This window comes from Bubalus bubalis, chromosome 9 (assembly GCF_019923935.1).
Source record: "Bubalus bubalis isolate 160015118507 breed Murrah chromosome 9, NDDB_SH_1, whole genome shotgun sequence".
In the NCBI taxonomy this organism is placed as follows: Eukaryota; Metazoa; Chordata; class Mammalia; order Artiodactyla; family Bovidae; genus Bubalus; species Bubalus bubalis.
Genome location: NC_059165.1, coordinates 48,732,228 through 48,753,792, shown reverse-complemented (window position 1 = coordinate 48,753,792; position 21,565 = coordinate 48,732,228). Strand labels below are relative to the sequence as shown.

The 21,565-nt window shown below is 47.8% G+C and overlaps 1 protein-coding gene across 1 annotated transcript in view; it reads right to left on the bottom strand.

Annotated features, from left to right (window-relative positions):
- Positions 1–15,744, bottom strand: part of CCDC69 (coiled-coil domain containing 69) — a 37,084-nt gene extending 21,340 nt beyond the window's left edge. Inside the window, exons 1-2 of the mRNA XM_025294104.3 lie at positions 15,726–15,744; positions 13,900–14,138 (exon numbers count right to left, since the gene is read on the bottom strand). Coding sequence (XP_025149889.3) covers positions 13,900–14,138; positions 15,726–15,744 — 258 coding nt within the window. The remainder of the gene's footprint in view (positions 1–13,899; positions 14,139–15,725) is intronic.
- Between the last annotated feature and the right edge of the window lie 5,821 nt (positions 15,745–21,565).

Here is a 21,565-nt window from a genome sequence, read left to right as displayed (position 1 = left end):
CTAAGCCTCATTTCAGAAAACACTTAAATAAGTCAGCTCATGAAAAAACTATGAAAGTGTTCAATTGTGAATTACCACTGTAAAAGAAAAACTTTATTTTTTACTGTGATAATAGATTAAGTGATTAATAGAATGAAAATTATTAACAATTTCCTGAACTCGAGAATGAATGAAATGCTGCTGGAAAGCATAGTTCTGGTTGGGGATGGATGAGAAGGGAAGGCTTCTAGAACCTTCTGCTCCTGCCCCACAATGCCCACCACAGAGCCTGGTGCAAACTGAGCCTGGCAAACTGAGCAAGAAACAGTGTCTCCCTCAGGTCCTGGTCCCCAGGATCTGTTCAGTGGCTGGCAATCCAGCCACCCTCCTCCACCCACCCTGTGAAGTCTCGTCTCTTCCCGCCCAGGGGAGAGGGGACGCTTGGCCCAGGAACAAGCTGTCAACACAGGACTCTGGGGTAATGACAGGAGCCAGCCTCTCTCCCTGGGCTGGAGGAAGGAGGCAGACAAACACCAAAGGTTGATTGCCTTGTCCCTGTTGCTACTCCTGGTTACACTCAATCTGGTCAATGTTTTTATGGGAGTGAGATTTCCAGAATTCCAGTTCCAGCTCTTCTACAAACTTGGACAAATCTCTTCCCTCCTCTGGGCTCCCGCTTTCTTCTTTGCAGAGGAAGTGGAGGTGTGAGGCATTCTTACTTTCACTCAACAATGCCCACGGCATTCAAACTCCGAGTGTTTGATCTCAGCTCTTCTCAACTGCGCTGAGAGATAAGGGTTATTACGAGGGAGGAGACTGGAGCTCAGGGAGGTAAGACACAGTCATATGCAGCCTGGATGTCAAAATCAGCATGAGAACCAGGTCTCAGAAGAGTAGAGACCAGAACAGTATTGTTAAGAACTCAGGGATTCTAGGGACTTCCCTGGTGGCCCAGTGGTTAAGACTCCATGCTTCCAATGCAGGGGGCATGGGTTTCATCCCTTGTTGGAGAACTAAGATCCGACATGCCACACAACACAGCAAAGGAAAAGGAAAAAAAAAAACTCTTGGATTCTAAAATCACCCAGATCTGGATTCAAACCTTAAATTTAACACTGTGTGACCACACTGCCTCTCCAAGCCTTGATTTCCTCACAAGGTTATTTTAAGGATTAGCTAAGATAAAGCACCTATAACTCCATAATTCTAATAGCTCAAACATGGCATGATGACTTTTATCACTTTATATCTGAAAAAGCATGGCAGGATCTAAGACCACAGTGCTTTGCTAGACTGCTTAGGCTGCCATTGGCCTCAGGTTGCCTGAAATAAGATCATAAAGCTCATGAGAAACTTCTTCCAAACAACCACCATGGAAGGTGAAAAACTCTTCTCCACTAACAGCTTCCAGACCTTAGGCAGGACACGGCCTCGTGCTTGAGTCTCCAGATCCTGACAGCAGCTCTGCCCCCAGGATAACCATCCAGAATCAAGGCATTCAAGACTCATCTTAGGACATCCCTGGGGGTCCAGGTCCCTGCAATGTGAGGGATGTGGGACACCCCAGCTGGAGAGCTCAAGCCCACAATGATTCCACAGGCCACACCTAGGGCCCAACTCCACAGAATAAATAACTATCTGAAAAATAAAATAAATATTTTTTAAATAATTAAAAAAGACTCATTATAATAGTCCTCATGCTACTGTTCTCTCTATTAACATTTAAATATTGATAAACATCTTTTTCCAAATATAGGGGTAATAAAGAATACACATTTATTCACTTATGGAATTTATATATATTCTCTTACATCTCATTTTTTCAAATATAAGCATTTACTACATGGCATTAAATATTTTATAATTAATTTTAATGACTTCAGTATGATGAATTTAATCATTTAATCAATAATATACTGTTAATGGACTTCCCTGGTGGCTCAGACGATCAAGAATTTGTTTGCAATGTAGGAGACCTGGGTTTGATCCCTGAGTAGGGAAGATCCCCTGGAGAAGGGCATGGCAACCCAATCCGTACTCTTGCCTGGAGAACCTCAGGGACAGAGGAGCCTGTGGAGTCTGTGGGGTTGCAAAGAGTTGGACACGACTGAGTGACTTACACTTTCACTTTCCACTGTTGAATATTTACATTATTTTCATTTTTAAATTTTCAAATCATGCCTTAGGGAACATAATGATTGTAAGACTTTTACACATCTAAAGTTACTGTCTCTACACTTCAGAAAGGCTCTACTAATTAACTAACCTACTAGTAGCATACAGAAGGCCAGTTTTACTGCAACTCTGCCAACATGGACTAGTGTCTTTTTTTTTTTTTAATGTTGATCAATTCGCTAGGCCAAAACCAAACCAAAAACAACCTACTGTACTCCTGGCCCCAACACGCACAACCATGTGTTCAACACCATCCCAAGTTGCTCAAGACCATCCCAGCATGACATATGGTCGATAATTTCTCAGGCCTCCAGGCCCAGCTCATATATAATTTCTACTTGGTCTCTCCCCAGGGCTGAGTTAGTTCCTATCAGCAGGCCTGTTCAAACACCCATGTGATTAGTTCCCCAGTTACCCGTGCTTCTGTTAATCCAAGGGGGCTCCTTGAGGACAGGGACCAATTTTGAAATTGACTTTGGATTTGATGTCTGTTGTGATGCCCAGACAGGGATTTTGAGGGATTTTGAGGCCTAATAGAAGGTCTCCTGTTTCAGGACCATCTGAAGCACTTGCTTAACACAGCTCCCAGGCCCAGCTCTGGACCTACAGAATCTGAGGGTGTATGCGCGGTCTGGGAAGCTCCGATCTACCACCCCATCCAGGTGATTCTAAGGCTCCTGAAGACACATAGCCCGGAACTGAGCAGGAATCAATAAGCAACTACTGCATGGAAAATTCCCATGGCGGGGCCTTGGCTGCTTTCTCCTCAGAGGTCATGGAGCAGAGTTCACTCTACAGTGGGCAGGGACGGGAGCTGGGAGGGGGTCACAAGGATTTCCCCTTCCAAAAGCAGAATGGGGCAGGCCTCAGGCTGGGAGGGTCATCCGGCTGAGCTCTGGAAGAGGGCTGGAGGCTTCCTGTGTCAATGGAAACTTGGGAGAAGAACACTATGAGGTGGCTGCTAGCAGCACAGAATGGACCTGGGAGGAGGGGAAGGCCAGCACACCCAGGTCTCAGCTTCACTGTGTGACTTTAGGGAAGTGCTGTCCCCTCTCTGGACCCTCTTTGATGGGTCAGGGTTGGAACAGAGGTTCTTCTCACTCCTTATGGGCTCCAGGGCAGCCCTTTGACCAGGAGGGCTGGAAACAGGGCCTCTCCGTCTTAGGAACATGCACAGTTCTGGGGCCCACCTCCTTGCTAAGGACCAGAGCCCTGCTTTGGGGTCAACCGGAGGTAAACCTGGTCTGTGGCAGAACATGGTTTCAAACACAGAGTCCAGGCAGAGCAAAAGGACAGCACCCAGAGCGGCGGGAAGAGCAGCAAGCTTGGACTGGTCCTGGCAAGACCCCCTCAAACTTGCTTGCATTTTGGAGGGTAAATTAACAGGAGGGACTAGTAATGGTTGATCAGCCTTGAAAAATAAAAAACGTGAAAAACAAAGACTCTGGACTCTGGCTCCAAATCTCTGCAGGACCACCATGAGGTAAAGGCTGCTAGTGTGTGGCCCACAACCTCAGAGGACAGGATGGTGACCAAGGACTAGAGGTTTCAAGAAGCTTTAGTGCAACATGAAGGATCTCAGAATGGTCCCAGAGATAGGCTGCTGTCTTGGAGGGTGGAGTGGGCTGGCGGTAGTGAGCTCTCCATCACTGATGGCATGCAAGAAGCAAACTTCATTTTGCAGGTTGGACTGACTGATCTCAGAGGTCCCTAAACTCCAACAATCCAATTCTGTAAGATATCCTTGACATTTAAGAAGTAAATATCTCTGTTAAACACAGTGTTTAGCTAGTGCAGATGGTATGAAAGACCCACCAATAGTATCAGAGTCTCAGTGGGCTCTGCTGAGTATTATTCAAGTTGAATTCAGTGTGAACTTTCATAGTCTTATACTAAAGCGTCAGGAACAGACTTCTCAAGTTCCCTCAAACTTGAGCTGGGAATTTCTTTCACCATGAAAGACTGAGAAAGGCAGAAGCAACTTGGATAGAAGCTGCCCAGCTATTCTCTCCCTCCAGGATCTACCAGGATGGAAGTCGAACCCTGAGGATGGCACAGCCTTTCCTGAAGACACTTGGTCTCACCTTGCTTTAGGGATCATCATGCCATCCTTTTCATGGCCCTTCAGGCATTGTGCATTTCTGACTGAGTGGTGTGATTTATGGCCTCATTATCCCTGACTAGCTTAGAGAATTTAGTAATCAAAGGACCCTTGAGAGTTCACCAAGCTCCTCCACTGTCCCCATAAACTGCAGACCTGGATTCCCTTGGCCGTGTAGTTCTGTCCAGCTCCTTGGCTGTGGAAGGCTTACTGGGACCCAGAAGATAGGGTTGGAAGGGATCCTGGAAACAGCTTATCCAATCCCCACCTTCTATTTCCAGATGGAAAAACTGAGGCCCAGAGGTGGAGTGGGCAGGGCCTGTCAGAGGGGCCACAAACCAGGATCAGAGCCTCCTGGGAGTCCAGACTCAAGCCAGAGCCCTTCCCTTTCCTTAGTGCATACGCCAGATTGATCCAAGTAATCCAACATTTAGGGAATTCTGAGCCTCAAGGGACTCAGGTCACACTCCTTTGCAACATCAGAGCTGCCTTTCCGGTGTCAGGACTCGTGCATGGGTGGGGCCCTGGTTTCAGGATCTGAACAACCACAGGCAGAGCCCATTGGCTGAGGGTAGAAGCAGGAAGGAGGTGGGGGCGGAGACCCAAGGGGCTCCCTCCAGGGCCTGGGGTGGAGGAAAGGCGGGGCCTAAATGTTCAGAGCTGTTGAGAAATGTTAGCCTTCACACCCAGACTACAGAGGCAAAGAGGTAAGAATACCACAATCACTGGCCTCAGCTTCCGCATCTCTAAGATGGGCAGAAGTATTTTGCCAAGTAATGCCTGAACGTGATTTTATTTTCACGCAGCCAGGACAGCTAAAGATTGACTTTGACTTGTTCATTTTACACATTACAGTGTCAAGCATCACCCAGTACCTGCCTGGGACACACCAACGTGACCACACCACCCAATGAAAGGCAGGAGCAACCGCAGGTTCTTCCCGGCTGTGTCAGGAGGCCCTGCCTATTCTCTGAACACCTGCAATGCCCCCAGAACACCCTGAGTCAGAGGCGGATGTGGTCTCCATCCCTCCTGTCTGACCAGGTGATGAAAGGTCTCAGGGGAGGACAGAACCACTTCCCCCCAAGCACCTGCTGAGACCGCCCACGCCAGACAGTGAGCGCAGGGCCCAGCCCCTCCTGCATGGATGAGAGGCTGAGGCCTAGGGAAGAAGGGTTTCTAATACACCACAGCCCTTCCTTCCTCCCTACAGCCCACCTTCTCCTGTCCTGTATCAGCCTCGCATGGGTCTGCCTGCTCAGATCTCCTGGGAGGGGCCAGAGCTGGCAGAAGCACTCAGCAGCATTTCTGGCATTTGGGTCAGCCGATCAGGGAGAAGGACCCTGAATTAGCAGGACAGAAAGTGGTGTTAGTAGCCACCACGGGAGAAGAGACAGGCTGAGGACGCAGACACACGGCCGGATATCTGCCTGTCTCGCCAACCCAATGGGAAACCCCGCAGTGTGAGTCCAGAGTCAGGGCCCTGACTTGCTACTTGCTTGCTGTGTGATCTTGGGGGAGCACCCTCCCCTCTCTGGGCTTCTGTTTCCTCCTCTCTCTGGCATGGAGTTGGGCAATGGGATACATCATGGCCCTTCTAGCCTTGATATGCTATGGACGCAAAAGAAGCGGCAGAGTGAGTTCATTCTGACACCTCACCCTCCATCAGTCCTGTCACGCTTGCTGGTTCCCAGCACAGCAGGGCTGGTGGCTGCACACACTCAGCGGTCAGCCCCCTCATGCAGAGGGCTTCTCTGCAGGACAAGGCAGGAGGGGTACTTGCTCAGGAGGGCCTGCGGGGGGAGTGTCCTGAACCCTTCAGACCACCCTCTGTTCTTGAGCAGCCCCTGTGGGGAAGCTGTAAAAGGGGGGACTGGAGTGCCTAGAGAAGAGGAGGACATAGCCCAGCAGCCACCATGCAAAGAACGGGCGGCAAGCGCCCTGCCTCAGAACTGCCAGCAGAGAGAGAGGCATCCATTAGTGAGGACGATGGCCCCTGCAGGGTGCTTGGGGCAGGGTCACTTAGAACAGGGAAACACTGGAAACCAGCCTCACATCTACAACGGGGCATTGGCTCCATACACTAACGTATCCATACATGACACTATGCAAGGCCGCTCATTTGTTTAAAAAAACAAAGTAGGTATTTACCAACAAAGGTGGAAAGTCATTTGGTAGAATATCAATAGCAAAATAAATGATTTCTACGGTACAAACATGCAGACGAAAAACTACCTAGAAAAGCACACACCAAGGGCAGTCAGTCATCATCTCTGGAGAAAAGACTAGAATTATTGTGGTCAAGGAGGGGAAGCTGCAGTTTTGCCTAAGTTCTTAGAATTTTTAAAACAACAGAGTATTCAAGTTTGACTCATGTACAAAGAAATGAACAGCAGACAGAATCAATACCTCTCTTGGAACCTAAAAGCAGCCACGGGGGTCATTTTACAGGTGGGGAGGTCAAGGCCTGGGTAGCGATCACACAGCAAGTTAGTGAACCAGGAAGGACTAGGACCCACTCTTGACCCCCGGCCCAGTGTTCTTTCCCCTGCAAACGCTGCAGCTGGTCCGAAAGCACTGGGGCCATGTCCAAACACCTCCTCGTGTGCCGTGCTCCCTACTTTGCTGCCAAAGAAGAGGCACTGGGTCTCCCCTGCCCATTTCAACTGGTGGCCAGGTCAGGGAGGGGTGAGAGAGGGTGGGGAATTAATAAAATATATACATCTCCTAGGGCTGCTGTAACAAATTGCCATGCAGTTGGTGACTTGAAACAACAGAAATTTCTTCTCTTCCAGTTCTGGAGGCGAGAAGTCCAGAGTCAAGGTGTCAGGTGGATTGGGTCAGTCTGGAGGCTCTGAGGGAATTTCTGCTCCATCCGTCCTTCCTAGCTTTTGGTGGTCGCAGCAGCCCTTGGTGTTCCCTGGCTTGCAGACACATCACTACCATCTCTGCTTCTGTCAGCACATGGCCGTCTCCCGTGCTTCTCTGTCCACATTCCCTTCCTCTCACAAGGACATCAGTCCTTGGACTAAAGCCCACCATCCCCCAGTATGACCTCATCTTGATGGATTACATCTGCAAAAGCCCTGTTTCTAATAAGGTCATACTCACAGGTCCTGGGTATACATGAGTTGGGTGGGGGGGGACACTATTTAGCCCATTACAGGTAACTTTTCTCATGTCACAGCTGTTTCCTCAAGGAGGGGGCAGCGGGTAAAGTTGCACAGGGTGGAGGAGGAATGACAAAGTTTGTTGTACACTCTGAAAAAGAACTTCACTCCCGGGGAGGAAGGAGAATTGGAAGTAGGTCAGTCTGTACATTGCTTATCTGGGGAGAAAGCATGGGATGTGGGATGTGTGGGATGGATGTATTATGAGGCGTTTGGCCTAGATGTTCTGGAAGATTCAGTCTTGAAAATAAAGTGACACAAGATAAATGATTTTTAGGGATTCATATTTACCTGGTGAGAGAAGTCACATGGCTTGTCTGCAGGTGATGGAGAGATTTAGATGTATCTATGCTAAAGATGGATGGATTTTTCTCATTTTCTCTTGCTCTTTCTCTCTGCCTGCAGTGGAGTCCTGGTTGGTCCCTCTGTCAGACCTATATATGTCACAGCACATATGTATGAAAGCTTGTATTGGCTTTAACTGGGATGAGAGGACATTATATTGTGGGTTGGGCAAAAACCAGGGCTTCCCTGGTGGCTCAGTTAGTAAAGAATCTGCCTGCAATGAGGGAAACCTGGGTTCAATTCTTGGGCTGGGAAGATCCCCTAGAGAAGGGAAAGTCTACCCACTCCACTATTCTAGCCTGGAGAATTCCATGGACTGTATAGCCCATGGGGTAGCAAAGAGTTGGATATGACTGAGTGACTTTCACTTCACTTCATACCTAGATAAAGGTCTAAATTACTGAAGCTACATAAAAGATCATGGCATCTGGTCCCATCACTTAATAGCAAATAGATGGGAAAACAGTGGAAACAGTGACAGACTCTATTTTTTTGGGGCTCCAAAGTCACTGCAGATGGTGATTGCAACCATGAAATTGAAAGACGCTTGCTCCTTGGAAGAAAAGCTATGACCAACCTAGACAGCATATTACAAAGCAGAGACATTACTTTGCAAGCAAAGGTCCATCTAGTCAAAGCTATGGTTTTCCCAGTAGTCATGTATGGATGTGAGAGTTGGACTATAAAGAAAGCTAAGCACCGAAGAATTGATGCTTCTGAACTGTGGTGTTGGAAAAGACTCTTGAGAGTCCCTTGGACTGCAAGGAGTCATTCCTAAAGGAAATCAGTCCTGAATATTCATTGGAAGGACTGATGTTGAAGCTGAAACTCCAATGCTTTGGCCACCTGATGCAAAGAGCTGACTCATTTGAAAAGAGCCCAATGCTGGGAAAGATTGATGGCAGGAGGAGAAGGGGATGACAGAGGATGAGATGGTTGGATGGCATCACCAACTCAATGGACATGAGTTTGAGTAAGCTCCGGGAGTTGGTGATGGACAGGGAGGCCTGGCATGCTGCAGTCCATGGTGTCACAAAGAGTTGGACACAATTGAGCGACTGAACTGAGCTGGGCAAAACTCACTAGCTCAGAAGCCACATACACACCAGTGTCCCCACAGTGTTAGGGAAAGGGGGCTCAGTGCCTTGCAAAGGCCATTTTCTTTCACAAACCCTATGTCTAAAATGAGTTAAAAATTCAAGTTTGCCCTATTCCTACGGATCAGGTGTCAGGGACCCTGCATCTTGTGTACCCCAGTCACCCTGATACAAGTGTTTGGCCCCCACCCACCTTCAGAACCCAGCCAAGATGCCATCTCTTCTCTGGAGGCCTTCCCTCCCCCCACCTCTTCCCTCCAACAAAAAGGCACACTCTCCCAGGATTAGGATGATAACACAAGGATGCTCATGAATAACAAGGGCAGGAGTGGAGAGTGTAAATAACCAAGTGTCCAAACTGGTTAAAAAAGCCACAGAACATCCACAGAACCTTAGATGGCCATTAAAAATCACATTTCCACAGACTTTTAACATGCAAGACTGCCCCCAGCAAAATATTAGGTATAGGTTTGGTCATAAAGTTTGTTCAGGTTTCTCTGTAAGATGTTACAAACTTTTTAGTCACCCCAATAACTATTAATACAATATAATCGTTTAAAATATATCCCTAGTTCTACAAAAATAGTCACACTCACATATAGCATACTAGTGAGGAAAAACAGAAGAAAAATGACACTAAAGTGTACATAGAGGTGATCTCTTCATGGTGGGGTTAAAAATTATTTTAAAATTTCTTTATATTTTACCAAATTTTAAATTTTGCCTCAAACAGTATGAATAATCACAATAATTAGGTGTCGGGTGGAATCTTAGTATTTCCTACTCGGAGGTTTGCAACACCTCTTCTATTCCTCCCTGCCCCCCTTCTATTTCTGTCACAATCACATCTGACCTCTGCTTGAACTCCTCCAGGATGGGGAACTCACTACCCTTCTTCCTGGTGAGAAGTAGAATCTGGCTCCCCTTAGCTTCCCCTCACTGGCCACAATCTGCATTCTGGGGTCAACAGAGAACCAGGTGGCACTGCATGCCGCTTGACAACACTTCAGAGGCTGGAAGGCAGTGGCCAGGTTCCAGACTTTATCTTCGCAACCCTAAATGGCCTTCCAAGTACATTCATGGCTGCCTTCTCCCGCATCCCTGTTTGCTTTCCTTGGGTCCAATCCAGGTGGTGATGTCCCTCACCTACATTCCCTGCTAACCAGTTAGTGTACCAGGGTCTCTACCACATGCATTCTTTCATCTAATCTCAGAGCCCTATGACTCAGGAGCTACATCATGTCTATTTTACAGATGAGGATATTGAGGCATGGAAAACCCAAATTCCTTCCAGGGTCACTTAATGGGTCCACGATGGTGCCAGGAGTGAAGTGGCACCTGGCCCAGAGTCTGGAGAGCAGAATTAATAAATGAATGTGCTCAGGCGCTCAGTTGTGTCCAACTCTTGGCAATCCTATGGACTGTAGCCCCCCAGGCTCCTCTGTCCTCGGGATTTTTCAGGCAAGAATACTGGAGCGGGTTGCCATTTCCTCCTCCAGGGGATCTTCCTGACCCAGGGATTGGACCTGCTTCTCTGCACTGGCAGGTGTTCTTTACCACTGAGCCACCAGGGATGTTCCTATAAATGAATACGTGGACTCAGTGCTAAAGCCCATGCCCTTAGAGTCTATAGTTTTGTTTTGGAATTAGTTGTGCCCATGCCAAACTTCCAAGTCTTTCACTTCTTTATCTCTGCCTCTTTCACCTGGCCTGCTGCCTGGAAGCACTCATGAAGGGATACTGACCCCAGAGAACCTGTTGCCCGAGGCCCTGCTCTGGAGCAGTACTGAGCCCAGGTCTCAGGTGTGGTGCTCAGGGCTGTGGCATGGGGGCCAGAGCCAAAGCTCTGAACCCTGGGTCACACGAGGCACACTCAGAGGGTTGACCATGAGGCGCTAGGGCTCCCTTCCCACCTTGGCCCAGATGGGGCTGGTAACTTTTGGGGAATGGAAGGGCCCTAAAACCCCCCATGTCATCCTATAGGCAAGTCCACGGAAGGCTTGTTTCCTTGGCCCCGCCCCCTCTGTCTGGCCTTCTCCCACATCCTCCTGATGTGGCCACAATAGCCATAGTCTTTGTTAAAAAGGGTTTAGGAAGGACCACATCACACAGATGATTCTTCAGTATCTACACCCAACCTGCTAGGGATCTCCACTCATTTTTTCACCAGGATTTCAACTTGTCACCAAAAGTCCCAGTAACACTTGGCCCCAGGTCAGGCCTCTCAGTGGGGTCTAGGCCAGCTGGCCAGCTAAGGCTACTGGCACTGCCAACCACAGGACTCAGCAAACCCTTAGGGCCTGGCCCCTGGGAGGGACCTTGAGAAGTCCTAGTAGTCAAGCCCCTATCCCTAGCCGGGCAAGTCCCCACTGGAAGCCCTGGCCTCATTCCTCACGGCTGGCCACTCCCACTCTCCGCAACCAGCACCATCACTCTGCTTCTTCGGCTCAGCCTCCACTCAGGCTGTCCTCTCTGCCTCAACTGGGTCATTCCTACCAAACCTTCATCACCCAGCCAAGGTATGCCCAGCCCTCAGCCAAGAGGCCATCCTGTGTCTCTCAAGGATAGATGAGATACTCCTGCTGCACTCTGGGTTAACTTCTAGTCCAGCTCTGATGTGGCCCTCATTCACACTCAAATATTTAGGAGGCACCAGCTCTGGGCTCTGTGCAAGGCGGTAAGTACCAACGGGGAGGGCAGAAAAACCAGGCTCCATTGCATGGTTTGGCTACCAACCTACTGAATGACATCACTCCTCCCTGAACCTCAGTCTCCTCATCTATAAAGTGGAGAAGATCCCACAGCTCAGCCTAACTTCCAGGCTTTAGTGAGGTCGGCAGGATGTGAAAGTACCCTGTAAACTGCCATTCAGGGTGAGTCATTGTTGTCGTGACTTGAGCCTCCTGGGGTCTGAGCTCATTTTTGTACATCCCATCCTCAGAGGTTCCCTCTCTCCTAGGGGGCTGACAACCTGCTGGGGGTGAGCTTGGACGTTCAGGCCTTTTAGGGGTTGTCACCTGGATGAGAAACCGGGCAGGAGCATAGCACAGAGGGATGGAAACTACCATGAACTTTAAACAAAATCAGCTTATAAATCCTGCTCTCTGCTCTGAGGCAACAGGGCAAAGGCTTTAATGCCAAAGGGCTTTGGAATCAACAAGAAGCCACTGGAAGCACTGAGGAGGGGCAGAGACAAAGGACACTGGGCTTGGGGACTGGGAATTTGGGTTCTGCTCTAAGTTGTTCTCTGACCTCAGTCAAGACCCTTCCCTCTCCAGGCTTTAACCTCCCAGCTGCATGTTGCGTGCATCAGCACAGGTGGTACCCAAGGTCCTTTCCCTCTGGGATAGTCTCTGTTGACTGTACTTGCCTTTCCTTCACAGCTTGGGACAGGGGGTCCAGTTCAGGCTGTGCCAGGGATGGACAGGGACAGCTGGCAAGGCTCTCAGACAGGCAGGGGAATCCTTGCTCACTGTGGGCTCCTTTCCCAGACTACCGAAGAGTCAAGGCCTGGAACAGGGCTACTCCAGTCTCTTCCCGCCACCAAGTAGATGGAATTCATCCTTGGCGGACTTTGCAAGCTGAGTGGTTAACACAGGTGCAGAGAACACAGGCTCTCTGACTCCTAGAAATCATCCTGCTCAAAGCCCTCCCTGTCCATATAGAGGGAGAAACTGAGGCACAGAGAGCACTACGGGCATGTTTGTGGCAGAGCCAGGATTAACACTGAGAATCGATCACCAGCTTTGTTATAAGTCTCAGGCAGGTCTCAGGTGTATCTGGTCATCATCCCATCAGCCAGACTTCTGCTTCCACGGATGGAGGCAAGCCTTAGTTTCCCTCTTGGAGCCAGGAAGACAGGAAGGCTTCTGGGTCAGAGCTCCATGAGGTATTTTAAACTGGGAATTAAGGAGGAGCAAGGATAAGGGGAAAGGCGCTGTACTTGGGACAAAAGTCCTTCTCCTTGGACTAGACACAGAGCAGAAATAGAATCATCCAGGTTCGGGACAGTACTGCATGCTCAACAGGCAGAAAAGCTTGGGCTCAGGCGCAAGCAAAGCAACAGAGGCTCAAGTTCGGTGAAAAATTACTGAATAGCGTCACAGTGTGGGGCCTCTTGGGGCCTCAGGGGACTGATCATCAAGTTCCTAGGACCACCTCTTTCCACCTGACTGGAGTAGGAAGAAGGCTCAGGACTCGAGGGTCAGCCCTTCCCTCTCTGTGCCTCAGGTTGTCCTCTGGCTCCAGGCTCTGACCTTCTGGGCTTGTCAGAACCCAAGGGGCAGCTGGTCCCACTGCTAGAAACCCGAGTAGTGTCTCCTGGGCCCTAACCCAGCTCGGAGGCCCCTTGGGGGAGCGACAGGAAGGGAGGGAAGGGCAGCAGAAGGCCGCAAATCTCCTCCCCGGTCGGCCCCTCCCAGCTCCCCAGCGGACAGCCCACATGCACCGGCTCTAGGGCCTGAAGAGGCTCTAGGCCAGCGCTTCTCAAACTTTAAAGCATATTGTAGTCACCTGGGCATCTTATTAAAAGACAAGTTCTATTTTAGCACGTCGGGAACACAGCCCGAGATTCTGCAAGTCCTAGGTGATGCCGATGATGTAAATCTGTGGGCCATTCTGCCGCGCAAGTAGCAGCCCTAGAGAGAATCTGCCTCTTAATGGTAGGAAAGCCAAAGGCCCAGAGAGGTCAAGTCACACGTCCATGGCCACACAGCGAGCAGCGCCTGACCAACGGAAAAGGGCACCTGCTGCAGCTGTTGCTAGACAGTTCCCACCTCCGCCAGCTGGGATCAGTTGCCTGTCCCGGCCCTGGGGCTGTGTTTGTAAACTCGGCTGCCCCGCGTGGCTCAGCCCTGGATCAGGAAGAGAGAGCTGCCCGGCCGAGCCTTACCCGCCTCCCTGCCTGCCGGCCTCTAAGTGTTCACCGCCCGGCATCCCCAGTACACCCGGGGCGCCCTGGGTCCCCAGCGGCGGAGCGGTTCCGCACCCGCCTTCCTTTCCGAAGGCAAACTTCTCCGCCGGCGCCCTTTACCTTTTTGGGGGGTTTGCAGCAGCTCAGTCTGCTGTGTCCGCAGCCCATCCTCCTCCGGGGGCTCCCGGACTCCGCCTCCCAACTCTGGGGCCCCCGGAGAACCCTGCCGTCCAAGCCCCGCTGCCCGCTTGGCGCCCGCCGGCCGGGGCAGCCGGCGAGACCCTGAAACTGAACCTGGAAGCGCAGACTTGAGCCAGAGCTGGGGCGGCCGTGTGCCGTAAATACCCGAAAAGCAGGGCCTCAGGGAAGCCCGTGGGGCTCGCTGCGCTGCCGCCTGAGACAGGTGATCAGAAACTTAGTAAATGACAGAAAACTCGGGTCAGGGCCGAAAAGGTCCCAATGAACAATGGATTTCTTTCCAGACTCGCAGCAGAGAAAAGGCTAGGGAAAAAATTAAAACAACTATTTAGTAAACACAACAGCTATCATTTATCAAGAGTTGCTTCTGTCCTGGCTTCCTTGCACATATTATTTCTGTTTCTTGCCATCTCCTTGCCACAGAGGTATTATTAGTTCCTCCACTTTACACGTGAGGAAAATGAGGCTCAGCTATGTGATCTGCTTACACTCACCTAGCTAGTCAGAACCAAAGCCCAGATAAAAACCAATTCTAACTCCAGAACCTAAGCTTTCAGCCATTTCCTTACAAATACATAATCATGTGAAAATTAATTGTAATGATCTTTCACTCTGGGTCCATAACTCTTTCCAGCTCACACTCATCTGTAATATTCTACTGTATCCATTTTGAATAGAGGTTACCAACCACAACAACTCTGTGAGGCAGATGCAGGGAGAATAAGGGACATACAATGTCAGAACCTAGGAAAAAGAACTTTTGTTTACCCTTGCTTTGTTATTAGCTGAGGTTTCTGGGAGTGGCAATGCAGGGCAACTTTGAAAGTCAGTGTGAGTGTGTATGTTAGAAAATGATACACAGCCCAGAGACACTTGGAAAGATGTGTTGATGAAAGGGACTTACGGTCAGGAATGGAAAAAGAACGTGAGGCCCCAAAAGAACTTCCCCTCCAGAGTAGACCAATCACAGTAGGTTCCGAGAAAGGAAACCGAGGACACAGGTTATGTTAGGTCCTTGGAAAGAAGAATAATAGAAGATGGTGATTCACAGAGTGTGGCCCCCAAGTCAACAGCATCAGCACTACCAGAGATCTTAGTGAGAAACACAAATGCTCGGGACTTCCCAGTGGTCCAGTGGCTAAGACTCCACGCTCCCAGTGCAGGGGGCTCTGGTTTGATCCCTGTTCAGGGAACTGGATCCCACATGCCAAAACTAAGAGTTTGCATGCTGCGACTAAAGATCCTGTGTGCCGCAGCTGACTGCAGCTAAATAAATAAATAGAAATAAATATTTACAAAAAGAAATACAAAAGCTCAGACCCCACCCAGACCTACATATCCTGAACCTGAGATGGGGCTCAGCAACCTCTAGGCTCCCAAACCCTCCCGGTGATTCTGAGCCATGCTCAAGTGTGAGAACCACTGCTGCAGAACGTGCTGAACAGGTAATGAGGAAAGAGTGTCTACTTAAATTATCAGTGACTGTGAAACAATGCTCCTGATTTACTAAAAATCCAAACCAACAAACAAGCAAAAGACTAGAACAATCTAAATATCCAAGAAAAGGAGCTTGATTAATAAATTATTATATATCCATGAAGATAGAATATCATGTAACCTGCTAACATACTGATAAGGATAAAGTTTTAAAATGTCATACAATGTAAAAAATTCATTCTTATTAAAAAAAAAAACTGGACTTCTGTGGTGGTCTAGTGCCAATCAATGCAGGGGACACGCTTCGATACCTGGTTGAAGATTCCACATGTCGCAGGCAACTAAGCTGGCGAGTCGAGGTTACTGAGCCACACACGGCAACCACTGAAGACTGCAAGCCCTAAAGCCCCACTCTGCAACAAGAGAAGCCACTGCAAAGAGAAGCCCACACACTGCAACTAGAGAAAGCCCATGGCAGCAACTAAGACCCAGTGCAGCCAAAAATGAATAAATAAATTTATATATACTTAAAAAGTATTAATAGTGATTACCTCTAGATGAGGGTGAGATTTTGATTATTCATTTTCTTACATTTAAAACAATGAGTATGCACTTACTATAATAAAAACTTTTATTGTGATAAGAAAAAGTTTTCTAAAAACTATGTTTGTGAACCCAGGCATGAGATTGAGACTAGTTTTCCACCAGCAAGTGGTAAGTATAAATATGTGAAATCCCAAAGAAATAGACAATGATCGTGAACGAACTAGGTAGAAAAACCAGGTAAAGGGCCAACAGGGCCAAAAATGTTTAGGGAGATCCTAACTGGCAATGCCCTGCGTGATCCTGAGCCTCTTGTTTCTCCTTTGGGAGAGTTTCCCGTCTGAACATCAAACAATTGAGCTTTCTAAAATGGATCTCCAATTTTAATATCAGGAGTTGAAATCAATAACTTGAGCTGGGGGGGTAGGAACCAGGAAGGCAAATTCTGTTTCTGAAGCCTCTGTTCTCAGGAGCTCTTGCCTCCAGCTTCTTTAAACATCTTGGGAGACCAGGTTCAGATTTCCCACTTTCACACAACCAGTGGGAAATCTGGTTTTTTGGCTACATGCTTTGAAGTTTCCGCTTGAGAAAGAAGCCCTAAGTATTTTTTTTTTTCCCTTTAGGAATTTGATTTTGAATAAGCTGTTAATGAGATTTTTAGAAGTAGTTGAGCCAGTCAGGTTAGGTTAGGTTTTGCTGCCGTGATGAAAAACATACAAGTTTCGGCAGCTTATCGAGTGAAGTGGAGTTTTGCTCATACCACGTGAGGCCAGTATGCGGAGGCTGAGGGCTCTGCTTCACAGAGACCTTCGACAGCATCCCAGGATGCAGCCATCCCCACACCATGGCCGCATGGCTTTTCAGGTCAGGAGGAGGCAGTATATGGAGAGTGGTGCTGGGGTCTGAGCGACACACATTAAGTCCACTCGCATTTTATTGGCTAAAGCAAGTCACACGGCCATGGGTAACTTCAAGGGGATGGAAACGTGTAATGTGTGCCCCGAGGGAGAGGAGAACCCGAAATCCTGGTGAACAGCAGAGATGTCTATCATAGACAGCAGTCAACAAGCAAATACTATGATGTGCCCATTTCTTGGGCAAGCTCATCTTGGTCTGCTCAGGATTTCCCACTTGTAGCGCTCCAAGTCCCACAACCCAGGAAACTCAGTACTAGGTACCCTGGAATGCTTGGTCACCCTATGGCAAGGCATAGAGAAGACTCAGTTTTTGTCTTGAATTAGTTATAACCTATTTTCTTGATATTAGACTGATACACAGTAAAAGATGGAAAATATAAAAGCAGGTTATAAAGCAAATGTAAAGTTGCATAATCCACGTGGGCAGTGTTAGAATTATAAGGAGATAAGAGACCATGGTGGATGGGGATGGGGAAGGAGCATTTCCTGGAGAAACACTAAAGCCAAAGGGCTTTCATGGCAAAAGGAATCCTAGAGTCTCAGGTTGAGATGGAATCTGATGCTTTGCTTTCATTGCTTGCAACTCAGATAAATATTTTTTTATAATTTCTCTTCTATAATTACCCTTCTGACTGTGTTTGTGAAGTCTATGTTAAAATACTTCCAGTGATTACCTATTTTCCATATCTAGGGGGAAGAGGAGAAGCAAGAAGGAGTAATTACAAGAGGGAGGATCAGCTTATAGTCTTTGGGAACATGAATAGAATTTGTATCCTACCATTGTTGAGAATTGTATAATTCTTAATTATGATGAATTGGTTCACAGTGCTTTTCAGGTCTACTATGTCCGTCTACTTTCCTGTATATTCATTCTATTAATTTTTCAGAGTTTGATATCGAAACTAACTAAAAATCTTATTTTATCTACCTAAAATAACTGTAATATACAGTGGAACTATAAATAACTCTGTTCTGCATTTTCCATATCTCCTGTAAATGTGTTGCCATACTTTCATAATTTAAAAAATAAAAAAGAGAGAGGAAAAAAAGGGGGAGGATCAAGAACATGGGTCAAGTCAGGATAAATGTGGAGGCTGGGGAGCTGGGGAAGGAGGAATGTGTTGGTGACTAACTTGGTGTAAAGAAACAAAAGCTGAGACTGGAGTGAACAATTTTGGGGAAAGACTGGAAAGACCGATATGGGAATTATCTTGAACATCTTTCATATGAAAATTACAATATACTCACACATAACAAGTTTTGCCTAGAATTTCAGGAAGCTCAGGGTTCCCTGCAGCCCACACACAGTGGGGCTGTGTGTGGATACTGGGTTAAGTACCTCTCAATGCAGTGATTGCTAACCACATTCTAGCCCTGAAAGTTTTCTCTGTGTGGGTTCCGACTGGGCCCAGTAGTTTCCCAAACATGTTGTCTGCTGGGAGTGACTTTCTTCACCATCTGTCTGTGTGGTTATCATTCTACCTGCACCGCAGCAAGCAGCTCAAATCCCCTCTTCTTCCAAAGCCCTACAGCTCCTGCCCTACAAGTCTCTTGTTTGTGTGCTTTGTGAGTCCTCCCTAAGGGACTACAGGTCACACAGCTCTGCCTCCTCCCTCCTCACACCCCCTGCTCCTTAGTAGGTCGTGGCAGAGACTTCCAGTCACCTTACTCAACTTCCATCCTTCCTGCTCCCTTAGTGACGGAATCCTGATATTCTCTGGGTCAGCGGTATGCTGGGAGAACACGTTATTACTCAGCTAGTCAGTGATAGGTAAGGGGACATTACTGGTTGGAGCTTCCAGGAAAACGTGTCATAGAAGAATGACTCAGCTGGGAGCAGGACTCCCCTTTCCTTGCCCCTGCTTTTCCTGCTTGGAATACAGACATGATGGCTGAATTACAGAAGCCATTTTATTACCCTGAGCAAAAAGGTGGAAGGAGCCTTGATCTCTGAATTGATGCAGCCTCAGGGCCAGCTTTGATCAACTCCTTCCTAATATTATCACATAATAGAATAAATAAAATATTTGTTTAAGCTACTGCCACTGAGATTCTGCAGTAGAATGCCATTTCTAATCAGTTCATAAGTCACTAATTAAAGTTTGTTATATTTAATTTAATTAGAATAATTTACTCTTAGAGATATTGCATGTACCCCAGCTTCAGTTCGAGGGGCAGAACAGGAGGACCTGCTGAAAAAGTATCCTGGATCTGCCAGACTATTGACAGAAATGTTAGTTTTGACAGCTTCCTCTTGGAAATATATGTAAGAGAAATAAAAGAGAGGGGTCCTAAAATTGTTGAATTCTTAGGCTTCCATTGGAGTGTTTCTCAAAGCGTGGGCAGATTCGTGTGCTACAGAATCATCTGGATCCTTTTGCTATCTATTCAGTCTGGCCCTGCAGGGCTGAGTCTGAGGCATTTTCACACTAAAATTTGAACCTGATTGCTCCAGTGGTTGTGGTCAGTCATCTCTCCAGGGAATTGAATTGCTACATTAATCATATTGAGTTGGGTTGAACTGAATTAATGGGGAGGTCCTTGGAAAGGAGAAGTGAGCCTGAGTAATGATAATTAGCAAGAAGCCATCCCTGCCTATTTTCCCAGAAGACCAGTGGTTTGGGACTTGGGGGGTGCCTTGGGAGAGGCAACAAGATTCACTTTACCATTTCCTTTAAACCAAGAATGATTTCATGCCACAATCATCGTTTAGGGGCTTCCCTGGTGGCTCAGTGGTAAAGAATCCACCTGCCAATGCAAGAGAAGCAAGTTCGACCCCTGGGGTGGGAAGATGCCCTGGAGAAGGAAATGGCAACCCATTCCAGTATTCTTGCCTGGAAAATCCTATAGGTAGAGGAGCCTGAACAGTCCACGGGGTTTGCAAATGATTGGACAAGACTTTGTAATTAAACAACAGCAATCATCATTGGTTGCTGCTTTCTCTGTTTGATGAAGTTTGGATGGAGGTCCTCAAGGAGCCTCAAGGGGCTTCTTTGGTGATGCAGAATAGGAGGGTAGAGAGCATTGCCAAGGGAGTCCAGGGAAAATTATTAATAGACGTTACTTCTTTAAGTGCTTTCTAGGGTCTGCAGGCTGCTAGTAATGAACAGTAGCACCCACGCCTCCCCCCGCCTTTTTTTTTTTTAACATCAGTGGTTCTCAAATGTGGTCTGGGGATCAGAAGCATCAGCATTTCTTGGGAAATGGTTAGAAATGCAAATTTTGGGGCTCTGACCCAGACCAGCTGCCTCAGAAATTCTGGGTGGGGGACCCAGGAATCTGTGTTTTATGAATCCTCCAGATAATTCTCATGTGTGCTTACGTTTCAACTGCTTTCAACCTTATGTCTTCCTGACATCCATTTTTTAATGGGCACAGAGATGAGAGACTGAGTGGGGTCCAGGGCTGAGTCCACAAGTGGTGCCCCGTTGTCCATATTTTCTCATCTATGTCACCTGCTATGTAATCAAAATTTAAGCAATCCTTTTCTAACAGATAACTTGCCCTAAATCCCTCCTTCCTGGAAAATCTGTTTCCTGCCCTGATGCCTCCTTCCTTGCTCAACTCCAATGGGAGCATCTTCCCCACAGGGAACTAACAGGAGCAAGAATTGGAAGAAGGTGAAGCAGGGACTGTTTTCTAAGTCAAAAATTGGAACACTTGATTTAGCAAAGGAATTTGTGACATGTACATTTTCTATTTACCTGATTCTATTCATTTACTCTTTGCCAACATACTGGAATTTCTAGGGTATCCAAATGGTTTATGGGGACAAGGAGGCAGAATATTTTGTAAACAGGAGTAACCCAGAACATATGAGAGGTATGACCCAGCCCCAAGGCTTAAAACCTGTCTACGAGACAGGGAAGGTACATAAATGAGGAGAGGCATAAGACAGGGATGGGGCGTAAATCAGGGACCACATACCCCTCTAAAAGAAGCACAAGTGGATGTGTTGGGGTGGATGGTGTTAGAAGGAAATGAAACCCCAAGCTGGCCTGACCTTCCTTTTCAAGAGAAACTAGAAATCTTGGGGGATTTTTAAAATCTGTTTTTTCTTTCCTCTCTCTCTCACACACACCATCATGCAAACTAAAGAAAATATTTTCAGGCGCGGTTACATCTCTTCTAGTCTAGGTAGGCAGATAATGCAACAAGGGGTATGGAAAAATACCATGGAAGCAAAAGGAGTAGCCAACACTATCTGGGAGGAAAAGGAAGGGCAGGCTTCCCCAGGGATGTCATATTTGACCTGAGCTATGTAGACTAAGCACGGATTCTTCTTATCAAGCAAGTGGGGAAGTATAGCTCTGTGAGGAGATGGCTGCGTTAACTGACCTTATTGTGCTGATATTTCTGCAATCTAGCCTGGTAGGCCGTGGTCCATGGGGTCGCGAAGAGTCTGACACGACTTAGCGACTTCACATTCACTTTTCACTTCCACGCACTGGAGAAGGAAATGGCAACCCACTCCAGTGTTCTTGGCTGGAGAATCCCAGGGACGGTGGAGCCTGGTGGGCTGCCGTCTATGGGGTCGCACAGAGTCGGACACGGCTGAAGCGACTTAGCAGCAGCAGGAGCAGCATACATGTATAAAATGAAAAGAAAGTGGGGAAGAACATGCGTGCCCAGGCACAGTGCTGGGTGGGTTTTCAGAGGGGCTCAGCTGCTTTGCCTGTGTCCGGCGAGAG